General features: G+C 45.7%; 1 protein-coding gene across 1 annotated transcript; it reads right to left on the bottom strand.

The window, feature by feature from the left end:
- Positions 1 to 3: 3 nt before the first annotated feature.
- On the bottom strand, positions 4 to 22,380 carry LOC146189743 (uncharacterized). Its single transcript, XM_084604502.1, has 2 exons — positions 22,023 to 22,380; positions 4 to 4,012 (listed from the first exon to the last, which is right to left on the bottom strand). The coding sequence occupies exon 2, from the start codon at positions 3,998 to 4,000 to the stop codon at positions 3,554 to 3,556; it is 447 nt and encodes a 148-aa protein (XP_084460628.1). The 5' UTR covers positions 4,001 to 4,012; positions 22,023 to 22,380; the 3' UTR covers positions 4 to 3,553.
- Positions 22,381 to 22,485: the final 105 nt, after the last annotated feature.

Genomic DNA, 22,485 nt, shown 5'->3' with positions numbered 1-22,485 from the left:
GTGTTTTTATTTTTTTTTCTCACGATGTCAGGAGACTGCCGGGCTATGAGGCTTCAACTTGATGCACAAGGGCGACAGAAAAGAGAGACATAGAAAAGCAAGGAAGGTTCATTTCTTATTTAACAGGTGGCGACAGGAGTCTCTGCTGTCTCTCAAAGTTTCCTTGGCATGAAGTGGTGGTATCGATGGAGCGCTGGCTCTGATTTCACACTTATTGCCAGATAAAGAAGAACAACACAAAAAAAAAAATACACTGTTGGCAGAAGGAAATGGTTGCGGTCTACTGCAAATGATCTGTACATATATCTAACCATTTTGGATCCCAAAAGCTGGTAGTTGATTGGTTTATTCAGAGCGGTGTGCTCTCAAATCTGTAGACTCAAAATAGGTCACACAGTGCCAATTATAAGTCTTTATAGGACTAACGGACGTCACCGCAATGACCACACTCGTGTTCGTATTTGCTGAATTTGTAGTCTAACGATTTCCGTATCTTCTTTGTACTTGAGTGAAATTGAACGCTGTGGCACTAGCATATGGTACTCAATGTCGCACGCGCTGCCGCAGCTAAGAGTGCTCACAGTCTGTCCATAGATGGCGCTACAATCTCTAAAAAAAATGCTTTGGTGGAAGTGTTGGATTAAAATAGATCTAGGACAAAGGCCTGTAGAGATCACTGATGTGGATATCTGTATGTGCTGGGCTTTTCAATACGCACAAAGAATTAGAAAGACGGGGAGGTTAAACTGTTGCGTTCTCATACTTTTTAGCCCTGTTTGAGCCTACGGCTGAGCTAGGTGTAGGATGAAATCTCAGGATGCTGTACGCGTTTACAAAATTCATCTATGTCATTGTTATCGGATGCTTTCTTCCAGCACGCTAGCTTAGAGAAGCCAGCTTAAGTAATATTGCCAGGAAGAAGCTTATTGCAACTGGCGAGCATCCATATTTGACTTTAATCAATATCGCTGTATGACCTAATTGCTATCGACACGATTCAGTACAGAGGAATGCTTCATGTCATCTTTGTAGTAGTATCCTTAGTCCTTATTGTTATCCTCGTCCTTCCTTATCCTTATCCTTATCGTCGTCATCGGCAGCGGCGTTAATGGCATTTTGATGCAGGAGGTCACCCATCGCGTTCTAATTGGCCTATTTTCAACGCTACAGATGTCATATGCTCGTCCTTATTTCTCTAGTCAATAACTTCGCGTTTCTCGCCAATACACTTAATTCGTGCAAGTAACTTCACGTTGGCGTAGTAGCAGTTTATCCGTTCGCGGTTTTTGTAATGTTATATAACTATAAATCTTTTCTGAGCCAAATTTTGCATCAAAATAAAATCTATAGGTACACGCCGAGATAATGCAGTAGGGAAATGTCTCTGTGGAGTATCTTTACCACAATGTAACATCGCATTGAAGTCATGGATAAAATAAATGAGGGCTTTGGTCACAATGCAAGACACATGTGGTAAAAAAATGGCAAGCAGTACACATTCGCTATGTACAACACTTCGCTTGTGCCACGATAACAAGGAAGTATAACGTATAAAATAGTCAGGCTTTTAAACCCAAGATCAGTGTTCGACTTTAATAGTGTATCGACATACGTATTTGCCATTGCCAAACTGTGTAAGTGCACACGGCGAAGTAGGTAGGGAAAAAAAGAGGAAATGGACAACAAATAATTGCAAAACAAGAGGTTGCATACACAACTCGCCACTGACATCAATGATATCTTCCGCCTAAACGAAAACCTGCCGTAGCGACACCAAGGTTGCCACAAAACAATTTGAAATTCGGTTTTTATCTCTTAGAATTTCATTTTACAATAAAAAATAAAACTTCTTGGCATAACAGCATAAACCTTGTAGAACGATTCAGTGAGCACTTCTTTTGTAGATAGGGCACAGGCTCCGAAAATATTTTTATAACATATGCATTCCGCTTTTCTGTGGTACTGGCGCTGGCTAGGAATCGTATTTGGACATATTAAAACCAAGTCTTCGCTTGATGCACACGGTTACCACTGTGAAAGGGAAGAATCACGCAATATGAAAGGGCGATCAGTATGAATACAAAGAGAAACTTATTCGTTATTTCTCTGCTCAAGTATGGCTTCTGTGCATTGCACGAGAGGTAAACCTATAATCAAATAGAAAAACCTACATTTCTCGCACAGAATTTCAGAGTACATTCAAGGAGAGCCGACAGTCACTGGCACCAAAAGAAAACATAGGTTTTTATCTTGTGTTAGTAGTCATTACTGAATGCTACTCCCTTTCATATTGAGCGAATCTGTACAGTGCTTATATGCTATTTTCGATTTAATTTGCTAGCATGTAATATATGAACACGCAATCCTACAATTTTCCCATTTACCAGGTACAGCTATCTCAGATGCACACATTATTGGGCGTCACCATTTTTACGCGGGGTTTATTTAACAAGCAACATGACATCGTAGTCGAACACACATAGCACTCTTTAACAGGAAGGATCTTCACGCACCAAAGCATACATCACAGAGCTTGCACTTGGTTTAGGGTTTTTGCGCACAGAGTAACGAGCGTCGAAGTGGATGCCTGATCGGAGATCATCGAAATAATTGAATCGCGCTTTCCACGGAACCGTGCTGCTGCCAAACGTACTTGATGCAGCCGAACTTCCCGCTAGAAATTTCGTTCAAGAAGAACAATGGACATGGAATAATTTGGTCTTGTTCTCTAGGCCATAACCTTTTTAATAATGCTCTGTGCATTTTCCTAGAAATTAGAGCGACAAGAAGTTTAGCCTGCACAAGTACGTTTCAAAAGCAAACTGACAAGCGGTATTTAAAAACACTGCTAAGAAAGGTGTGATAGGTTACATCAGAGTTTACACGATACGGTGTTCTTACGAACTGTTCTCAAACTGCGGTCAGAAGCTTTTTAAACAGCATTAAGGACATATGAGAATTGATGGTGTGTGTATGTGGCAATGTAAATATTTCCATTAGACTGTAAAATGGTCAGCACAAAGTGCGGCAGAGTAGTTTTTTTTTGTTTTAATTCAATGTGCACATAATTTGATATTGATGATAAATGCACCAATTTTTATCTAGGCCACATCCTTTCCAGTCTACATAGAAGAAAATGATTATGTTCTGCAGCAATATATAGCCTCTTTTGGAATATATGGAACGACATGTACCTTTCATACCAAAATTAGTGATGTGTGTATTCATGTCCATCTGGCAAGATTAGGCTGACCCGCTTCTTAAATGGCTTACAGGGAAGATGAGTCGAAATACACCTATTTTTGACGCAGAATATACGTATATTAGCAACGACATAACAAAATGCAGCCTTTTTGGTTCACCATAACAGGGTATTTAGTGTTACGGGGACAAAATACGCCCTTTTCGGCGCAGCGCAAACCCTTTCCGAGGTATGTGGAAGGTAATACGCATTCCGCGCTTCACACCGAATCACTCGGATTGAAGCCCCTGCCGTTCTCTCACGACGCCACAACGTCGGGGAAGACCACACCGTTTTTACAAAGGAGACTCTTCACTTTGGGTCGGCGCCGTATACGAGCCGGTAGACGCTCGCTGCTACGGGCGCCGCCAACGGGTTCGACACGAGCAACTTGGGCGCCGCGTACGTTGTGGGCCGGTAGACACGTCCGGCATCGTCGGCGTCGTCGAAGTAGTAATCGGTGCCGAAGTCCTCCTCGTACGGCGACACGCTCTGCGGCACCCAAGAGGCCTCGATCGTCTGGCGTCGCATGAGGGAAGCCGCCAGGAGTCCCAGCGCTAGCAGTGCTAAGACGACGCCGACGCCAAACGCGACGAGGCCGCTGATCCAGATGATGGGGTCAGAGGCGTACACCAGGTGGTAGGAACAAAGCACGACGCCAAGGCAGGCGGACATCGTGCCGGCGAACAGCAGCATGTTTAGGTAGGCCGGGTAGCGGACTCGGGCCCTGAGCAGCTGCTGCTTGTCGGTGGGCGCCATGTTCCGAAGGAGCTGTGCGAGACAATAACCAAATGGGACACGTTAAAAATCGCGTATAATCACACATGATGCGTGAAATATACGTTCGCATATGAGGCACTGGCTTTATGTTTCGTTTTTACGTCTGAGCGTCTTTCTGGTGGTTACTGGGTGGATGTTTTCTGGCGGGGAAGGGGAGGGGGGGGGGAGCTAATATTGTAGGCTCGTAGGTAAGCGTTGAAGTTTTACCGGCGGATGCCCGAACGGAAGCATGTCCCGGAGGATGCACCATCTCCTCGACCCGGAGGACTGTCCCAGGATGAAGACTACAGATATAGTCGAGTCCTTGCAAAAAAGGGGTATGGTGCTAAATGAGTCAAACGAGTCGCATCTTAGTCATCTGATATAACTAAACAGCAGAAAATAGCCGATAAATATGCAACACGGCACTCCTGTACAGCCAGCTGCAACAGGGAGATAAAGACGCACGCCACAACAGCCGTCGTCCACCACCGAAGCAGTGGCGGGTGCAATGACGGCCTACAACAGATAAAATTTGGTGGCAATTACTCACACTGTTCTTATTTCCGCATTGAAGTTGACAATGTCTGATTTATAATATTCGCGACGGAGAAACTTATTATTCGGAAAACAACTGTGCTTGCCACTGATAAGGGTAATCGTTGACTAAATGTAGCGATATTTTCTCAGTCGTATTCCCGTTACCTGTACCTCCTATTTCCTGCTCTGCTAATAGACACCTTCCGATGTATGGCGCGACACGTGTGAAAGGGGGGTCAGGCAAAACGTTCGGCTGTTTACACCGCTGCATAGCAGGTGTGAAACTTGTAGGACCGCTCTGATCGTGGAAGGAAACGGGGCGATGAGAGGACGGGATAGGACACGTGTCAGACGCGCGAAATAGAGTGAAGTGCTTCTCTTTTTTTCTTTGTTCACAACTTACGTTACATCCCTTAGTAGCAATGACGGTCTAAAGGCTTTCGAAGTATATACGCCATTTGATCCGAGTGTTCGCTTCGGCTTGTTAAGTCATGTGTATACAAAGCAAGGAAAGCATGGTTTTGTTTTAGTTAACCTGCCTCTATTGAACTGCTGTTATCAGCTTTTTTTTCTACCAGCATTTGAACTTTCATTGTATTTTTTTCGGTAGCCTCACTACATTTGAAATCGTTACAGCGTCCAACTGCTGGCGGATTACTACGTAAATGCACTTTTGTTTCTGTATTTCCCACTCCTGCAATATCTTATTAAAACTGCCTCAAATAACAATACAAAATTACCAAAATACAATCGAGCTGCGGTGGTGAGCCACGGGTTTTCAAATACAAAAAAGAAAGAGCTGACCCGACTTGCTTTCCATAAATTAACAGCTCTTTTAAAGTTACGCTCGATGCAACAAGACAGCGCCACGTGCCTGCAATAGGCCGATATCGGCCGTTGGTATGCATGACAATGAACAGGGGTGGTTCTTTCGTACTACGTGACAGCATAGAGTCCTCGTCGGAGCAAGAATCGGGCGTCCAGCTTCGCCACGAAGTAGGGCATTCCCCTATTTGAGGTGTGACGTCACAGCCCACGTGACAGACCGAGTGCGTATAGCAGGCAATGCGCCAGGGTGCAGAGGTCGCTGAGTGGTCGACGAACGGTGCGACGTCGACAGCTGTGCAAGGCTGTGTGGAACCGCGCCTAGTCCTCCCTGGCATGGACGCAGACTCAAGACCGCCGAATGCTGTAGGAATGAATGAATGAAAAACTTTATTTACACAAAGGGAATTCTCCCGGCGTTGGTGGGGCCCTCAGTCCAGGGCCCCAGTGGCCTTTGCCGTCTTGCGCGCTCTGTCAATCGGCTTGAGCTGGTCGTCAGGCGTCGAGCAGGGCAGCGCAGCCTCCCACTGCTCCGGTGTTGGTGTGGTGTTTATTGGTGCTACCTGTGTTTTTTGACAGGCCCATGTAACATGGTAGAGAGTATGGGGTTCTCCACATAGTGGGCATTTATTTTCATATATGCAGTGGGGTGGATTTTACTGAGTAGACTCAGATTGGGGTATGTGTTAGTCTGTAGCTGTCTCCAGGCAACCGACTGCTCTCTATTGAGGTCTTTGTGGCGAGGTGGATAGATCCTCCTTAAGGCTCTTTGATGTTCAAGGATGGCTCCATAGCGTCTAGTGACTGCGTCCGGTCCCCCGTCGTTGTGCGCCCCCCGGTTGGCGTATGCTCGGGCACTGGCGTCGGCACGTTGGTTACCTTTGACAGTCTCATGGCCTGGTGTCCACGTTATGAAGCATCTCGAAAAGCTGATTTTTCTTGCTTTGAGTATGCGGATGGCCACAGTGGATATGCGTCCGCTGCTATACCTTCTGCATGCTTCTTGCGAGTCCGTAATTATTTTTGTGGTAGCCTCCTCACCCTGGTGGGTGATAGCGAGAGCGATTGCCGCTTCCTCAGCCTCGAAAATGTTGTTGCTCTTGATCGAGGCGCAGTTGACTTCTTTAAGCTGGTGATCAACCACACTGGCTACCGCTCCGCGTTGTTCTTTGTATGTGGTCGCGTCGACGTACAATATGTTTTTTTTTTCCCTGCGAGGCTTCTTTCGTGTGCCTCGGATCTTGCCTCTCTTCTGGCCTTGTGTATTTTCGGATGCATGTTTTTCGGAATCGGGTTGACCTTAATGATCTCTCTTATTTCTTTCGGTATGCTGCCCGTGCTGTTTATTTCTCTGCAAGCATCTCTCATGCCCAGTATATTTAGCGTGTTCCTTCCCGTTTGCGTCTGCATGAGTCTTATTTTCTGCGCGAGAAGGTGGGCCTCGATGTGCTCTTGCACTGTGTCGTTTATGCCCAGTTTATTGAATTTTTCGGTCGAGGTGTTGACCGGTAGTCCAAGAGCGCATTTGTAGGCTTTCCTCAGGATTGCCTGCAGTTGCGCCCACCCAGTATGTCTAACAGAGACGCTGTGCGGTCACTTTCTCATAGGCACAACTATACAAGTGTGCTCCAAGCATGGTGCCCGTGTACTGTGCGATGTTAGAGTACGTAAAAGATCCCAGGCGGTCAATATTTCCGGAGCCGTCCACTACGGCATCTCTTTTACCTTTAGTCAATTTGGGGCGCTAAACCCTAAAAACCTAGGCATACTATTTTTATTTGTGAATCTTGTGTGAACCAAAGCAACACTGTGTTATATAAGGTGCGTCATAGAGGGAGAAATGTGGATGAGATCTATCTCCTTCATGTGCACTTATTTACAAATAGCTGGACATGTGGCCTTCACCTGCGCTGAAATCCAGCTACTGTGGCTGGTACCGAATCTGTAACTGTGGGTACCTTTGAACTACTGAGCTGTCACTGCAGAAATAATGTTTGACTGTGCGTGGCGCTGCTCGGACTAGTACTTTTTTTTTTCGCAGTAGTTGTCCACGTGGATCAAGCTTAGGGGTGAATATTTCCACATGCAAAATTTCCGGCTTACTATCCAGCGTTCAGTGATTTTGAATTCAACGTCCGCTTTCTGCGAGAAGCATTGACTGCATACGCGAGCACCTTGTCACCTTCGTTCTGTTTGTTTACCAAGCTTCCCTTCGGTTGGACTCTTACAGTGCATGGCCTCGCCGTGGTAGTGCGATGGTTAGGGCACTCGACTGCTGATCCCAAAGTTGCAGGATCTAACCCCGGCCGCGGCGGCCGCTTTTCGATAGAGGTGAATATCTGGGCGCCACGTGCTGCGAAATTTCCAGAGCCCTCCACTACGGCTTCTCTCATAGCCTGAGTTGCTTTGGGACGTTAAAATCCCATAAACCAAACTAAAACCAGATAACCAGCCAAAATTTGAGTGCGGCCAAACGAAGAAATTAAAATATTACACGAGGGCATCGCTATGAACAAGGTTCTCCCTCATCGATGCACTGGTAAGCCCAACTTTCAAAATCCAACTAATATCGAAATCACAGCCCAGTCCACAGGGTAAATGCTTTGCCCGGTAGGGGTTAGTCTAGCTCTTAACTGCCGGCTCCAAATAACACAACAAAGAAAGGTGCTTTCTACTGTTGTGACGTTTTGCAGCAGGAAAATAATGTCACAAGTTCATATAAGGAATAAATATATCCATTTAGTTTGTGGTGTGCATCAGAATTTCGCACTTCTTTCGCCAAGCGTGAAGTGAGCCATATCATTTGTCAAGCTCTTGCCCGTTTGTAAGCTGGAAATATTTCCACTGAAACGAGCTCATTGTCATGATGCAAACCCAGAAACAGGCAGCATATATTTCCAGATTACTCTGCTTTGCTTAAGCACAGACAAATTCGTCAGTAAAAGTGTTAACTTGTATTCCCACTGGGTGCGATAGTAGCAGAACTGCATACAATGTCTGAGGGCAACTTTGCGCTCTCTGTTTATCATCACCATCATCAGCTGCAGGACTCACAGTCAATTTATTCAAATTTATTAAGCCCTTTTTGGGACTACTACACGATCTATTGTGGAAGCGAACAATGCGAATCAGATGTGGCACAATCATCGATTCGTAAGGCGATAACATGCGCCTTCGCCTAGGGGCAAGAAAACAAAGCGAGCAAAAACAAGATAAAATTTGACGTGGGGTCCTTATCAATGTTGCACTTCCAGTGTAAGAAAAAAGTACTCTGTTATTTCAGCACACAAAAACATTTATAACTTTATCTACGTAATACAATCATACCTCATGTTTACTTTGTACATAAAAATGGCCAATTTTACTCTTTTCGTTCAAACTCCCCCTCATTTCATATTCCTGATTGTTTACATTGGTTTCAAGAATTTCTTTTTCGTTTTTTCGCCACGACACTTCCAATTCTGACTTCTGTCTGTATATGCAAATGTGCAGAAGCTTCATTTTTGCCTTTAATGCTGCTTTGCTATTCATATCATGTTTATTTTCGTTCAAGAACACTCTTTACAATTTTTTTCGCTGCTTTTGCAGCCTGTCGTTTTATCAGCATGATATTTGCCTTCCTTAGACATATTGCTCTTTTAATTCACATCCACCACCGCAATATTTTTGCAACATGTTTAAGCTATGTTTCAGTTTATAAGGCTTTGTTCCATGTCAGTTGTTTATACATCGTGAAAGTAAGCGATTTTACCCTTTACAGGTCCTTTGTGATTTAATGGCCGTGCTTTCTCGCTCGAACTTCTTTCTTTACCGGCGTCAGCAGCAGACTTCAAACGCATGCGGGTTTGTTTTCGACCAGACGGCACCTAAGGGACAGACTTACAACGAGAGAGAGAGAGAGGAGATGAGATAGGAACACTAGCTCTTGTCTTAAGTAGTCTCCTGATAGTCCTCCACATAAGACAGGAATGTGTAGCGCGATAAACAGCCTTGTTTACTTCTACTGGAAAGGCTACTTGTTTTGGATGCGTTTTGTATCGTCTGCAAGGTCGTTCCCGCAGTCTCATTTAATTCTGAGCACGCAGGGGTTAAGCAATAGAAAGTGGTTACTTTTTCTTCGGAGCTAACGGCTCTGCTGAAGGTGACATTCTATTTAGGCTTCAATAATTAGTTTATTCCTTTATTATGAATCAGCTGGCCTGGTTGCCTATTAAAATACTGCAGCATTGCACAAGACCCTAGAGTACTGTTGAGATTGAATGGAGCATGAACGAAGGACGGAAACGTGAACACGAAACTTTGGGTGCACTGAAGCTCCGTTTTAAAGGTGTGATGCAACATTGTTAAAAGTCTGGCTCTCCTGGCGGATCCGTATTCGCATGGATGTACTTGTCTGCTCAGATGATCACCGATTCGTTAATTTGTGCCTCTGTTATCTCACGCATACTAATTAATGCTAATTACCATACAGTTTTAAGCGGCCACATTTCGTGCAATATAGCACCCAAAAAGACACGTGCCCGCGTGGTAGAGTGTATGATTCGTTGTCCAAGGGTCACGGTGAGTTCTATTTCTATTTCACCCTCCCATATAAAAAAAAAAGCATGGACAGGGACCATCTGATAAATTGGCCAATCACGTTGTTTGATAACGTCCCGTATTCCGTCGACCAACCAGCGCCCTATCATGTCTCCTGCAAAACACCACTTGCAAGAGTCACAATCGCGATTTTTCTCTCACAACGCCACCACTGGGGTCAGATGTCTGGTGAACCCTTAACGCTATTGTGATAAAACCAACAATAATACGTGAACGAGAAGAGTTACAAACAAGCTTCCTTATCGCTTCCGAAGAACTCTTATGAGAACACCAAAATGACAAGGGAAAGATATGGGCATCCCTCCCAGCGGAAAGTTGGCGCCGGCAGTGCCTTCGTCAGAATTTCTTAGCCACAACTTCCTTCGACCTGCGCCTCGGGACATGGCGTAAACTTGAAGCCAGAGCTTCATTTCACCACATCGTTTGTCGCCAGAAGGTGCCAAGTGCTGCATTGGCCAGGGTTCTCTAATGTCGCCAGTCAATGAAACCCATGTCAAGATCGCATTCCGACCGGGGCACTTTGCGGTGGACAGCAGACAGACTGTAGAAAAAAAAAAAAAACTTAAATTGGTGGCGCTATCTAACTTTGGTTTCTGTCCAATGACCCCGTTTCAAGCAGCGCCGAAGTATATAATCTGAATGCCACAAGTGGCATGACCAGCGTTGCTAACCTGCGACTGTTAGCTAATGAAAGCAAAGGGTTTTCGTATATGACCTCGGTTATGTATGCAGTTAGACAACTAGTGGTTTGAATAGATATATGAGCGTTGCCGTTGTCCCTTTTGTGCACCGCCTGAACTAAAAATTCTACTAGTGCTTCTGGCAACCCTTTTAATCAATCATGTCCAAAACGTAGTAACAGCTTGTCGTGTCTGGGAAGCAAAAAACGTTGGCTGAAGGCTTAGTTTGGTTAAGCCTGGAAGATTGCGAAAGTGATACCCTTGGCTGCGCCTTGTCCGGCGGCTGCGCCCCGACTACTGCGAGGAGCCGAGCCATAGCCCCATTGATTGATTGATTGATTGATTGATTAAAACTTTAATTTCCACCGATTTAGGAGGCCCCCTACTCCCCGCTCCTGGCACGCAGGCCTGAGGAACGGGGGCTGGAACCTCCGCGACTAAGGACTGGCGAATATACATTGGTTATTCGCGGCCTCAGCCGCCAGGCGGACGGCTTTCTGCTGGTCAGCGGGGACGTCGCTTCGCAGCAGGGTTACCCAGGCTTCTCTACTTTTAATGTTGTCCCTAGCGCCCGGAGACTTAGGGCATTCCCAAATTATATGGTCGAGGGTCCCCCTCGCTTCGCAGGCTTTACATTTATCGTCTTTTCTCTCCTCTATCTGGGTGTGAAACAACCAGACAGGGTTCGGGAAATTTCCGGCTTGTAATCGCCGCCAGGCTATGGCCTCTTTATTATTTAAGCTAGGATCCGGTGGCGGCATCAGACGTCTTCCTAATCTATAATTTTCGATTATTTCTTTATAGGTTTGCAAACGTTCGTCCATCGCCTGGCAGTCGGGCGGCTCCGCGTTTGCCCGGAAGTAGAGATCTCGGGCTAAATCATGGGCCGCCTCGTTGCCGGGGACGGACGTGTGTGCTGGGACCCAAATTAGGGTGATTTTGCGATCAATTTTAGTTGCAGCTTTTAGAATTCGGGCGGCTTCTTGTGAGACCCTGCCGTTTCCGATATTCCAGAGAGCAGTTTTACTGTCGCTAAAGATCAATCTAGCCTTCGTTCCGACGCAAGCGAGCGCTATTGCGACCTCTTCAGCCGTGTCTATGTTTCTACTTCGGATGGTGGCGGAGACGACTGGTGCGCCGCTACCATCGACTACCGCGGCGACTGCTGCCCCTGATAGGCCGCTTGCAGCGTCTACGTAGGCAACTTCTTTTACTCTGAATTCTTTTGCACTTTTAACCAGTGCTTCTGCTCTCTTCTCCCGTCTCTCCTTGTGGTATTCTGGGTGCATGTTGCGGGGGAGAGGACGGACAATGATGTTCTCGCGACATTGTGGTGGTAGGGAAACCTTGTCGGCTGTGCCCCTATCTATTTTTCGACCCACCCATTCTAAGATGGTTCGACCCGTGCTCGACCTACTTAATCTTTCATGTTGGGCGATTCTCACCGCTTCAGCGAGTTCCGTCCAGCTATTATGCACTCCCATTTCTATCAGGCGTTCCGTAGAAGAGGAGATGGGTAGACCCAGCGCCCTCTTGACGCAACGCCTGATGAGTGCGTCTATCTTATCTTTTTCATTGGTCCTGATGTTGAGGAACGGTGTGGCATAGCATATTCGACTTATTATGTACGCCTGCATCAGTCTCAAGAGGCTTCTCTCCTTGAGGCCTCTGCCTTTGAATGCAATCCTCCTAAATATTCCTGTTACTTGCGTCGCGTAGGTAGTGAGTTTTTTTATCGTTCCGTCATTATACCCGTCCTCTTGAATAAAAAGTCCGAGGATTCTGATTTGCTGGACTCTTGGTACGGTTTTGCCGTCGACCTTTATTTCTACGTTAAAGTCACCCTTGCCCCATTTATCCTCCTAGCGTGACGTCACAAACAGCGAGCGCCCTCTCTCGGCTGCGACACAGCCCCGTCTCTCGGTCTGGCGTGACGTCACACGGCCACGTGAAAATGGTGTGACATCATCGCTGCGGCTCCTGTAAGGACTCACCGCCGCTATCCGATGGCGCAAGCTGGGGCCCCGTCTCTCGGTCTGGCGTGACGTCACACGGTCACGTGAGAGGCCATGTATGGAGGCGCCACGACACGCCAAAGGCTCGAAGTGCTTGCAGTATTGCTTTCGCAATAAAATTCTAGAGGGCACTTCGGACCACTAAAGTGTAATGAGACAAGAGCCATTATAGCGCGGTGGATCGTAGCCCTCCACTACGGCACCTCCATCTCCCTTTTTTATTTCACTCCCACCTTCCTCCCTTCCTTTACAGCGTGGTACATGTGTCCACGGAGAATTGTGACAAATACCGTGGCTTTGCTATCCTGTAAATCAATTTGAAATGCCACAGATGCCTGCTGTACTAGCGCCTCGTGGATATCTGGTTTGTTTCTGTTCGCTGTGCGATGCAGTGTTCGAGGAAGCGTCAATTGAAAGGCGCTGCACGGACACCTGGCTCTGGATCGGAAGCCCGGCGAGGTCAGCTTCGTCTATGCATGAATTGCCTGGTGACGTCATGACCACTCGTGACGGTACATGGCGCGCCCCTTGTCGAACACAACTAGCATTCGATTGAACGCACCAAAGTTCACCGGCGTTCTATAATTCGCGTACAGGAAATTAAAGGCGCAGTATCTGTCACTCGCGGAATCCCGGTATCCTCACGGTAGAGAAGCGGAATTGAATGTTTCACGATCCGGGGCGTGGCGCAGTTGGTAAAGCGCACGGCTGCAGCAGGATCCAGGGGATGGAGCTTCGATTCCCGGTGGAGACAAGGTTTATTTATTTATAACTATATCCCTCGAAAATGTGACACCCTGCCGAAAGCCTTTGCCGACAGCTCCTGCTGACAACGACGAGGCATTATAGGCTTTCGCCTTAATAAGCAAACCTCATTACGCTTTGTTTTTTCGCTGCTCCGGAACCGACAGACAGGCCGTGGAAACAAAACATCGTTTAACCTTCACTGAGAGACGACAGCGTCAGCGTGACATTTTCCTGAATGCACTAGACACGAGTTTTCACGTGCCGAGTTTCTAGTGTATTTGCTTTCCCTTTTTATGTCAAGACATCGACCTAAGCACATCTGGAATAACAGCTGCGTTAGGACGTATTGCTCTCGGCCTTTACTAAGCACTCCTTACGCTGCTGTTCTCCATGTGGCACGTCTTTGCTAAAAAGATCCATTATTCCTGCACGTGAATTCGTCTGCTACTGAGTGTTGCGCCAGCGGTAAACTGTGTATATAGCTGACAGCTTTGCTTTGTGATTATATTAGATTGTTTAATTTTTGAAAAATAATGTGGCGGATGATAAACAAGGAGGAGGTTTGTCATCTGTTTCACCAAGACCGAGAATTTGGTCGCAGTGTGACGCTCTCAATTAAAAAGACAGGTGGTAGAGGTCTTGACAAGAGTAAACGGGAAGCGGATATTACTGTGCGGTCAACTGTTGGCGACGTCAAAGGCGCAGTGTTGTCGCCGGCGGAAATTGCTTAATATTAGTTCACGTACACGACCAGACTCAAAACTAATTTCTCGAGAATAGGGACAGCAGATGAAGAACCTACAGAAGAAAAAAATCTCCATAATATCTTACTCCAAATGTTGCGCCTTTAAGCCTTAATTTAAGTCTTACTGGTTTGCATATTTTGAACAAACTTTTAAACTTCAGAAAGTTTTTGTTACCCTGTGCATAGCGTTTTAGTACACTGCTCTGAAGGGTCATTGAAGTATACATGACATTTCTGAATGCGTGTTTTTTGTTTTCTTCTCCGAAATTATGCGGAAGATATAATATAATAGAGTCATATGTTGTACAATGCACCTATGCCAAAATTAATGATTTACAACAGAATGTTTTTCTCGTGCCGTTTCGGTTCAGTTTTAAACAGCATAACAAGCTATGACGCCACAGGTGTATGTGGTCACGTGTGCCATGTATTCGCTGCTTGCTTATTTCATGCGATTACAACTCTTGAGAAAGCTTGCATAAGAGTTGACATGATTTAAAATGAAGAAAGTAGTGACCATACTGAAGTTTCTTCATGCCTCACGTGATATAAAATCGTAAAGTCAGAACCGTCGTTCGGTGGTTGAAGGCAAAACAGAAAAAACAAAATGCTTAGTTTGGTTCGTACGGTTTAACGTCTCAAATCGACTTCGGCTGTGATGGACGAAGTAATGGGAGGGCTCAGCAAATTTAGATTACCTGGAGTCCTTTTAGCGTGCACTGACAATGCATAGTACACGGGCGTCTTGCTTTTCGCCTGCATAGAAAAGCGGTGGCCACGGTCGGGATTTTATCCTACATCCTTGGGTTCAGCAGTCACAAAAGGGAGAAAAAAAAATCAATTATAGATTATTTACAGATTTCTTGCGCAGTTCCCGCCACTGTTCATGTTTTTAATGCGGTGCGCATAATTCTAAAGACGAAACATACAACTAAAATTTCGCGTCTCTCCTTCAAGAAAACTTGAGTAAAATAAATATATGCATATATTCATTTATTCACACCACCTACAATAACTGACTCGAGCCCTCTGCCATTACATATCGATGCTGCCATTGACCCTGATAAATTTCCCAAACTGTCTGCCATAACTAATTCTTAATTTCCATGCGTTCATTGTTGTCTGTTCGTTGGGTATTCTTACTTCTTATTTTTATGGATTCATGATGTATTATTTTTGTTCCTTCTTTACATGCAGTTGTATAGTTGGCATTTTCACTCTCCGCTTCTCTGTTCAAAAGGCGTTCACTTTTGTGTTTTCGTTTCTGTTGGAATGGTAATTATCACTAATTAATATTTGCTTTCCAATGTCATATGCTATGTTTTTTTCTTTCGGGATTTTGTGTGTTTTTGATCATTTGACTGCAACCCGCTTCTCCTTTTCTAACACCCTCAGCAGTGAGGCCCTTTAAGGGTATTTTGAATAAATAAATAAATAAATAAATAAATAACAATAAATAAATAAATAAATAAATAAATAAATAAATAAATAAATAAATAAATAAATAAATAAATAAATAAATAAATAAATAAATAAATAAAAGAAGTTCCGACAGTAGCTCTTAAATGTTTTCAGCTAATTGTGCGCGGCTGCCTATGCAAAATTTTTGAAGTGGCTCCTGACTCGTACGTTTCTCCTAGGCATGTACTGAAAACAGCCCCTTTTGCTCTGTAAGCCCTTCGATTACCGACGATTTTCCTCAGGGCTGCACAGGTGACGCGCAGCTGCACACGGAACTCCTGACGTCAGCTGCCTATTTCCGGTTCAGTTCCAACTCCACTTGCGCAGATGTTCAGACGATCGATGTTATCGCGGCCACATTATTTTTCATTTCACAAACACGTACGAACGAACATGATTCGGTGCTGGGACGAACCCTTTAAAGCGTGTCATGCTTTATGACAGCACGGCTGAAGCTTTTGAGAACCGACGGAAACTGCACAAGCCCGTGTGATCTGTGCATTTCCTGGAGCCCGGTGCAAAAGCGTTCGCTGTGGTAATCCATATGCCGACTAGATCACGAATACCACCAGTTTCGATGTCCCAGCCACTAGTGTGATTCATTCATGCGAACCGGGCTTTTAATCTTATGCACGTGGGCTTTCTCCTTTCATGTCCTGCCATGTAAAGGTGCTGAGGCACACTCATTTTTATATGCTTTTCTCAATTGAAAACCTGGATACTTCGTCGAACTTTGTTGCTCAGAGATTTCACTGGGCCGCATTTTTTTGTTTCATGCTAGTTTTCAATCGAGCGGTTACCTGACTAGGTGGAACAAACAAACACACAAATAAACAAACAAACAATCAGAGGTCGGTACCGTACGCGGCGGTGCCGGATCAAGGAAGAGGCTTTAGCATAAACGGCTACTTTGTCGGCAGCAGAATTATAACAGCAAATGTGAGCGAGACGCAAAACGAAGAATGCTGCTCCCTGACCGTCGGGGGACGAGAGATAGCATTTTGTTCTCGATGTCGCCGTGTATTGTCGTGCAGCGGTAGCTGCTAATAGAGAGATTTAGCTTACCGTGATCCGCGATCTGCTACCGTTGCCCTCTACCGCGCGTGGGCGGGGCGCACAAGCTGATTGGTCCCGACGCGGCAGGTCTATGTGCCGACATCAAGTATGTGGCGCCATCTATCGGCATCAAAGTGATCTGGGCATGCGCAGTGGAACGCGCGGTGGCGGATCACGGTAGCGGATCGCGGATCACGGCAAGCTAAATTTCTCTAATGCGACATCTCAACGCAACGTTGGACTGTAATCTTAGAATGCGCCAGTTGGGAAACGTTGCGTCTTATCAAAAGGAGAAAACGCGCGGTCTCGCAAAGTGTGCACACGCAAAAAGAGAGGGAAAAAACAGAGGCAGAAAGAAGGTAAGTTTTTCGACTATTGACGAGGCTATAAGTGTTTCAACTCAGTCACCGAGTTGAATGAGCTCAATAATCAACTGTTGAGAGAGAAGGCCCGATGCCGTTTGTTGGGGGAATAGAGTTGCTAAGGTAGGGAATGGCAGACAGCCACTACATGCGTGAAATGGAACCTTTTGCGTCGAACCACACGATAACCTTCTATGGAGAAGAAAGTGCATAATTAGCAATGTCTGTCAGATGCTGTTAGCTCCGGCCCTGGCGGTCTGGTGCTCAGCGCATAAAATTCCTCGCCATCATAAAGAAAGCCGTGCTTGTAGTTGAGGCTATCGGTCGATCACCTCGTGGGAGTCCAAACAATGCCACTCTAGGTGATAACGACGAGCCAGAAATTAGCGACGCAGTACGGGCACTTCTTAACTGCATGTCTGACGTCTTGTCCACGGCATCTTCTCAGAGAGAACTGCTCGACGCAGTTGAGTCCCAAGGTAACTTGTCAGATTAATGGCCTTACGTTGAGCATGACTGCTTTTTTTCTAATATATTTGACTGAACATTATGGCAGCCATGTTTGTGGTCGAATCAAATAGATCTTCGGAAACACCGCTGAGTGCTAGCGCCGGAAGCAGTAAGATACTCCCAAGAGGAGACATGGGGGGACTGATTTCCACCGTTGTCGTCCCTGTCCTCAGTCGCACAACGCGGGTGCGCACGTCGAGAGGATTCGCGTCCCTTATAGAATGAGTGGATTTGGGTCCTTGACCCGTAAAAACCACAACAAATAGGCAACCCAGAAGCCAACATTTTTAGCGTGATGATGTAGAAAAAGACAACCGAGGATGAGATCCTCGGTCCGTGGCCACATCAGTCATCGACTGCCCCCAATACCTTCAAGACATTGGTTTATTTCCTGCGACCTACCGACTTGAGTGACAAATTGTGACATTGTTCCTCGCCCTTTCTCTCTCCCTCTTTGAATCGCCTCGGTCTGCTTCCCAGTGCAGGGCAATCAACCGAAACACCTTTTATGTTTAACATACATGCCTTCTCGTCTCTCTCTCTCTCCACCGTTTCCTCCAAGGACGACAGAAAACGACTCTGCGTACTGATGCATCGTCGCCAGATGACAGTTGCTCCCAAATGTTATTGGAAGGTACTTTTCCGCCTTCGCAGAGCTGTGGGACATCTGGCCGTCACATCCTAAAGAAAGACCTTTTGCGATTCACCTTTAAGCTTCAAGCAGTGTCGGAGACACTGGCAGCTGCCCGCAGAGCGAGGCTTTGAGACAGCACAGCGACCGTGATAACCCAGTGTAAATATACATGCACACTGCATCCTTATCAGTAAACCCTAGCTCTTTCGACGTTCTCTCAAGCCTCTTGCAGGCCGACTAGAAGCAAAAATGAAATAGATGATAAGAACCGACGGCCGCCGGCTGGCAGTAAAAATAATGACTTTACTTCGGCACTCGAAAGCAAGGTAACACTGTTTTGCACGGTGAAATCTTCGGTTAGCGAGGCCCCGCTTCCGAAAGCAGACAGAAATGTGTGGTGAATTTTTTTACCTTAATTTCAACCCCTTGGCGGCCATGGAAGTTCACCAAAACATTAGTAAGTACAGCCTTTGTCAAAAGTCTAGAGCCCGGAGGGTTTGCTTTTAAGCCGTATATTATGACTTCTATAACAATCGTGGAAGTCCTAATCATTGGAGAGGGTAGGACGAAAAATCTTCTTGCCTTCAGCAAGTTCGGAAATCTGGAAATGCATTACGAGCCAAACAGTATGGCTCAGAAGTAGAATCCCTGGGCTCTAACTTTTGACAAAGGGTGTATTCGGTTGTTTTCGCCATCCTCTATCACACAAGTTCGGCAGGGGGTCGATACCGCGAGTTTGCAGTGAACAGACGACCCATGCTACATCTGGTAAGCGAAAGGGGCATTAATGGTCGGGTCGCACTTGAACTTGATGTTCAAGTGCGGCCCCTGTGAATGTGCGCAGGTTTCGTGAATGAGTGGTGCTAATAATTGCGTGCGGGAGAGGCGCACAATAATTTGACTGGCGCTCATCAGCCAGAGACTTACAGGCAATCTGTGTCTCTTATCACTTAATTATGATAGCAAGCACTACAATCGTTAAAGAATCTTTGTAAAAACACAATTTACTAAAAAGATGTGTTTACTGGTGAAAAGTAATTAAATTGTGGCCGATTATAATTTCCTCAGCCATAAAGGACTAAATGCAAGTAAATGCGATATATTGCACTCGCCAAATGGGCCCAGTGGTTCTGGCGTTCACGGAGGCAGTCTTTCGACGCGGGCAAAATACAGACACATTCTAACAATTATAATTTAACTGCTTTTAGCGATTTCACACGATCGAGACTCACATGCAGGCCTCTGCTACAAGGTCTATTACAGGAATTGTGGAGCAATATCATGTGAAACTCAACCAATCACTCGCTTGCTCGCTCACTCGATTAGTTAATGGATCAATCAATCGATCGTAGGATCGACGAATCATCGAGTAGACATAGATAAACAATATAAATAAATGGGCCAGTATATATACACAATTCTTTTTACAGATAACTGTAGCGCTGAACGCTGGTCTTCAAATAAGCTCGAATCTCCGTGGAAAAAAAAACTACAGAAAATTTTATGTTGTTTCTAAAGAATTTCTGTGTGGTTTTTCACAGGAAATAACCTGTTGTGACAACAAAAATGTCTGTAGTAACGTCAGATTTTTTTGTAGCTACAGCAGATGCGTACTACAGAACTACAGGCAACAGAATACTACTACAGAAAAAACTACAGAGCTACAGAAAAGTACTAAAGAATTACAGAACTATCTGACATTTCGACCGGACTACAGAATATTTTTTAGTATTTGTGACACGGTTCTGGAGTTTTTTCGACTGGGATATATGGTCAGCAATAATTCGATAGCGAGGGACATTTCACCGAAAAAACATTCCACCGTCCGTCCTGGCACGACTTCATCTTTGCGAACCAAAAAGGTCCGAAGCAAAGAATGCATGTAGTACGTGCGTCTGCCTGGCATGGGACGGCCTGCATGAGTCACACACCTTCTAGAGTCAGCGTGAGGGAATGCAGGGGATATTGTTTGCGCGGCACATACGTTTCCTTAGTTCGCGGTAAGGGCGGAAGCGGGGAACATAAAACAGCCCCGGAGATAAGAGCGATATTGCGGGAGGCATAGATGGCCTGAAACAAGCAAACATCTTTATCTCTCCAAACGTGACAATGGCAACTTGTGAGACAGTAGACTTTTTAAAATTTGTTCGCGCGTGACGTTTTGGACCTGCAGCTGTGACGGCGGTGTTTACGAAGACTAGGTAAATAGGCACTGGTTGTCCAACATGGCTGCCTTTATGAATTCACTGGAAGCCATGATGAAATCTGTTTAATAGGCCCTAATCGGATCACCTGTTGACAGTTCAAATAAATGACACTACAAATGTAAAGCGGAGCTGCATGCCACTTCTAATTTAAATAAGAAATATTCGTAAGAAAACATTTTATACGTCGCAAGAGATGTGTCGGAAGCATACGAAATGAAAGTTCTGTCTTTGCAGAAAAGTGGTCTTCACTTAAAACTGCGCGAGAAAGGCGAAGGTCACTTCGTGTTTCATGCTTCTTTGAATGTTTCGCGCAAGACGGCAGTGAGAGAACACAAAAAGGCTCCCCTATTCCCATCTGTCGTACACCAAGGCCAAAGCTATATGACATTTTAATGACGCCTTTACATGAACTTCCATATTACGTATTCGCTCTGCCCAATGAAAGGCCACCAGCCTACATTTCAGAACCTATTTCGGCTGTGTAATGTCGAACAGCTTTTGCTCATGCAAAAGCTAACAAAAGCAAAAATGCATTGCATAGTCTGGCTGCATGCCCTAGTGAAAAAAAAAAAAAAAAAAAAAACCGTATGAGTAACAATAACCTCATACAGATTTCTCATACTAAACTCATACAAATCTCATTAATTCTCATATATGTCTCTTATCATGAATGAGTTTAGTATGAGATTATATGAGATTTGTATGAGTTTAGTATGGGAATTTGTATGAGGTTATTGTGACTCAGCGTTTTTTTCACTAGAATATGCGGCGTGCATTAAGCGCAGAACAAGTATATGTTAATGTTGTTTAGCACAAGGGATTATAAAAAAAAGAGGCAGGATTGTTCAAAGCAGCTAGGCTGCTAATCATCTAAAGCTGCAAGCTGTTAGATTTCTTATTTCCCTTTAGAACCCGTGTTTGCATAGGGCCAAAACAGGCCTGTTCTGCGGACATCGTTGAAACGACCGAGCTGTTCACAAAGACCTGACAAAGCGCCTTCGAGCCTATCCGCCTTGTCGATGTCGTTCGTCTTCATTCCAGCAGCTTCTCTGTTCTCCTTTGTGCGTGCCCCATATACAGTGAGGAAAGACAGTGTCTGTGCCGTACGCTGGAGCATCTAGATGGACGCCCATTGACTGAAATTAAGATTTTAGGTCCCTGGCCACGGCGATCGTCTGCGTTGAAGGCCTCTCAGGCACTGCTCCGCTTTATAAAAAACACAGGCCTAATCGAAATACTATGAGTTTGCTGTTATGTTAAGTGATATGACTGTGACGTGATGTGATGTGGCATGTCTGTGAAGTGATTGTACTAACTTCACCAATCCCTCTCTCACCACTTTTATATCCACTCACCCCCTTCCCCCAGTGCAGGGTAGCAAACCGGTTGCTTTTACGGGTTAACTTCCCTGCCTTTCCTCCTCATCTTCCTCCTCCTCCTCCTCCGAAACGTTCTGGGAACTATTACAGGGTGCAAGACGACTGTCAAGGCGCAAGCTGCGAAGCTTCTGATACGCAAAGTGCATTTTACATCGAAGCGGACGCACGTGATGACAAGGGTAACAGCAACGTCACCGCACGCGCCCAAAAGACGTGAAGCATGCATAGATGATAAGGCGAAGTGATAGAGAGTAGCACTCACCAACCGCTGCGGTTCGTGGTAGTGGCGTCGCACGGAGTCCCGGCTGTCTACAGCGTCGTTCTGCCAATCAGCAATTCCAGAACTGCCGGGCGGGAACACGAGTCAAGACAAAAAAGGCCAACCAACCACGAGGTACAGGCTTCGAGAAAAATCCCCGCTGAAACGGGATTCCGATCGGTCGACTACTCCGTAGCTTTCTGGCTGGCCGCAGCCACAGCAACAGCAGCAACACCGCGTCGCGGCAGAAGTGCTTTCCGAAAGCCCTACCCTCCAACGTCGTCGCAGGTGCTCGGTGGTGCTCACGGGGACGCAGCTGTCGCTCCGGGCTTCGTCGTAAAGGCATAAAAATATAAAACGAGCGCGCGAGCGGTTTGTCGGAGATGCGAGAGGGTGGCGAGAGAGAGAGGCCGATAAACGAGAGAAAAGCGGCCCCCGACGCCGCTGCATGTAACGGAAATACCTG

The sequence above is a fragment of the Amblyomma maculatum genome, chromosome 5 (assembly GCF_055883805.1).
Source record: "Amblyomma maculatum isolate TAMU_Amacu chromosome 5, ASM5588380v1, whole genome shotgun sequence".
Lineage (NCBI taxonomy): Eukaryota > Metazoa > Arthropoda > Arachnida > Ixodida > Ixodidae > Amblyomma > Amblyomma maculatum.
Note: the sequence above shows the minus strand (reverse complement) of the source record. Positions and strands in the feature narration are given on the sequence as shown.

Excerpts from the sequence above, each read along its gene's own strand:
- LOC146189743 (XM_084604502.1), bottom strand. The coding sequence starts at position 4,000 with ATGGCGCCCACCGACAAGCAGCAGCTGCTCAGGGCCCGAGTCCGCTAC.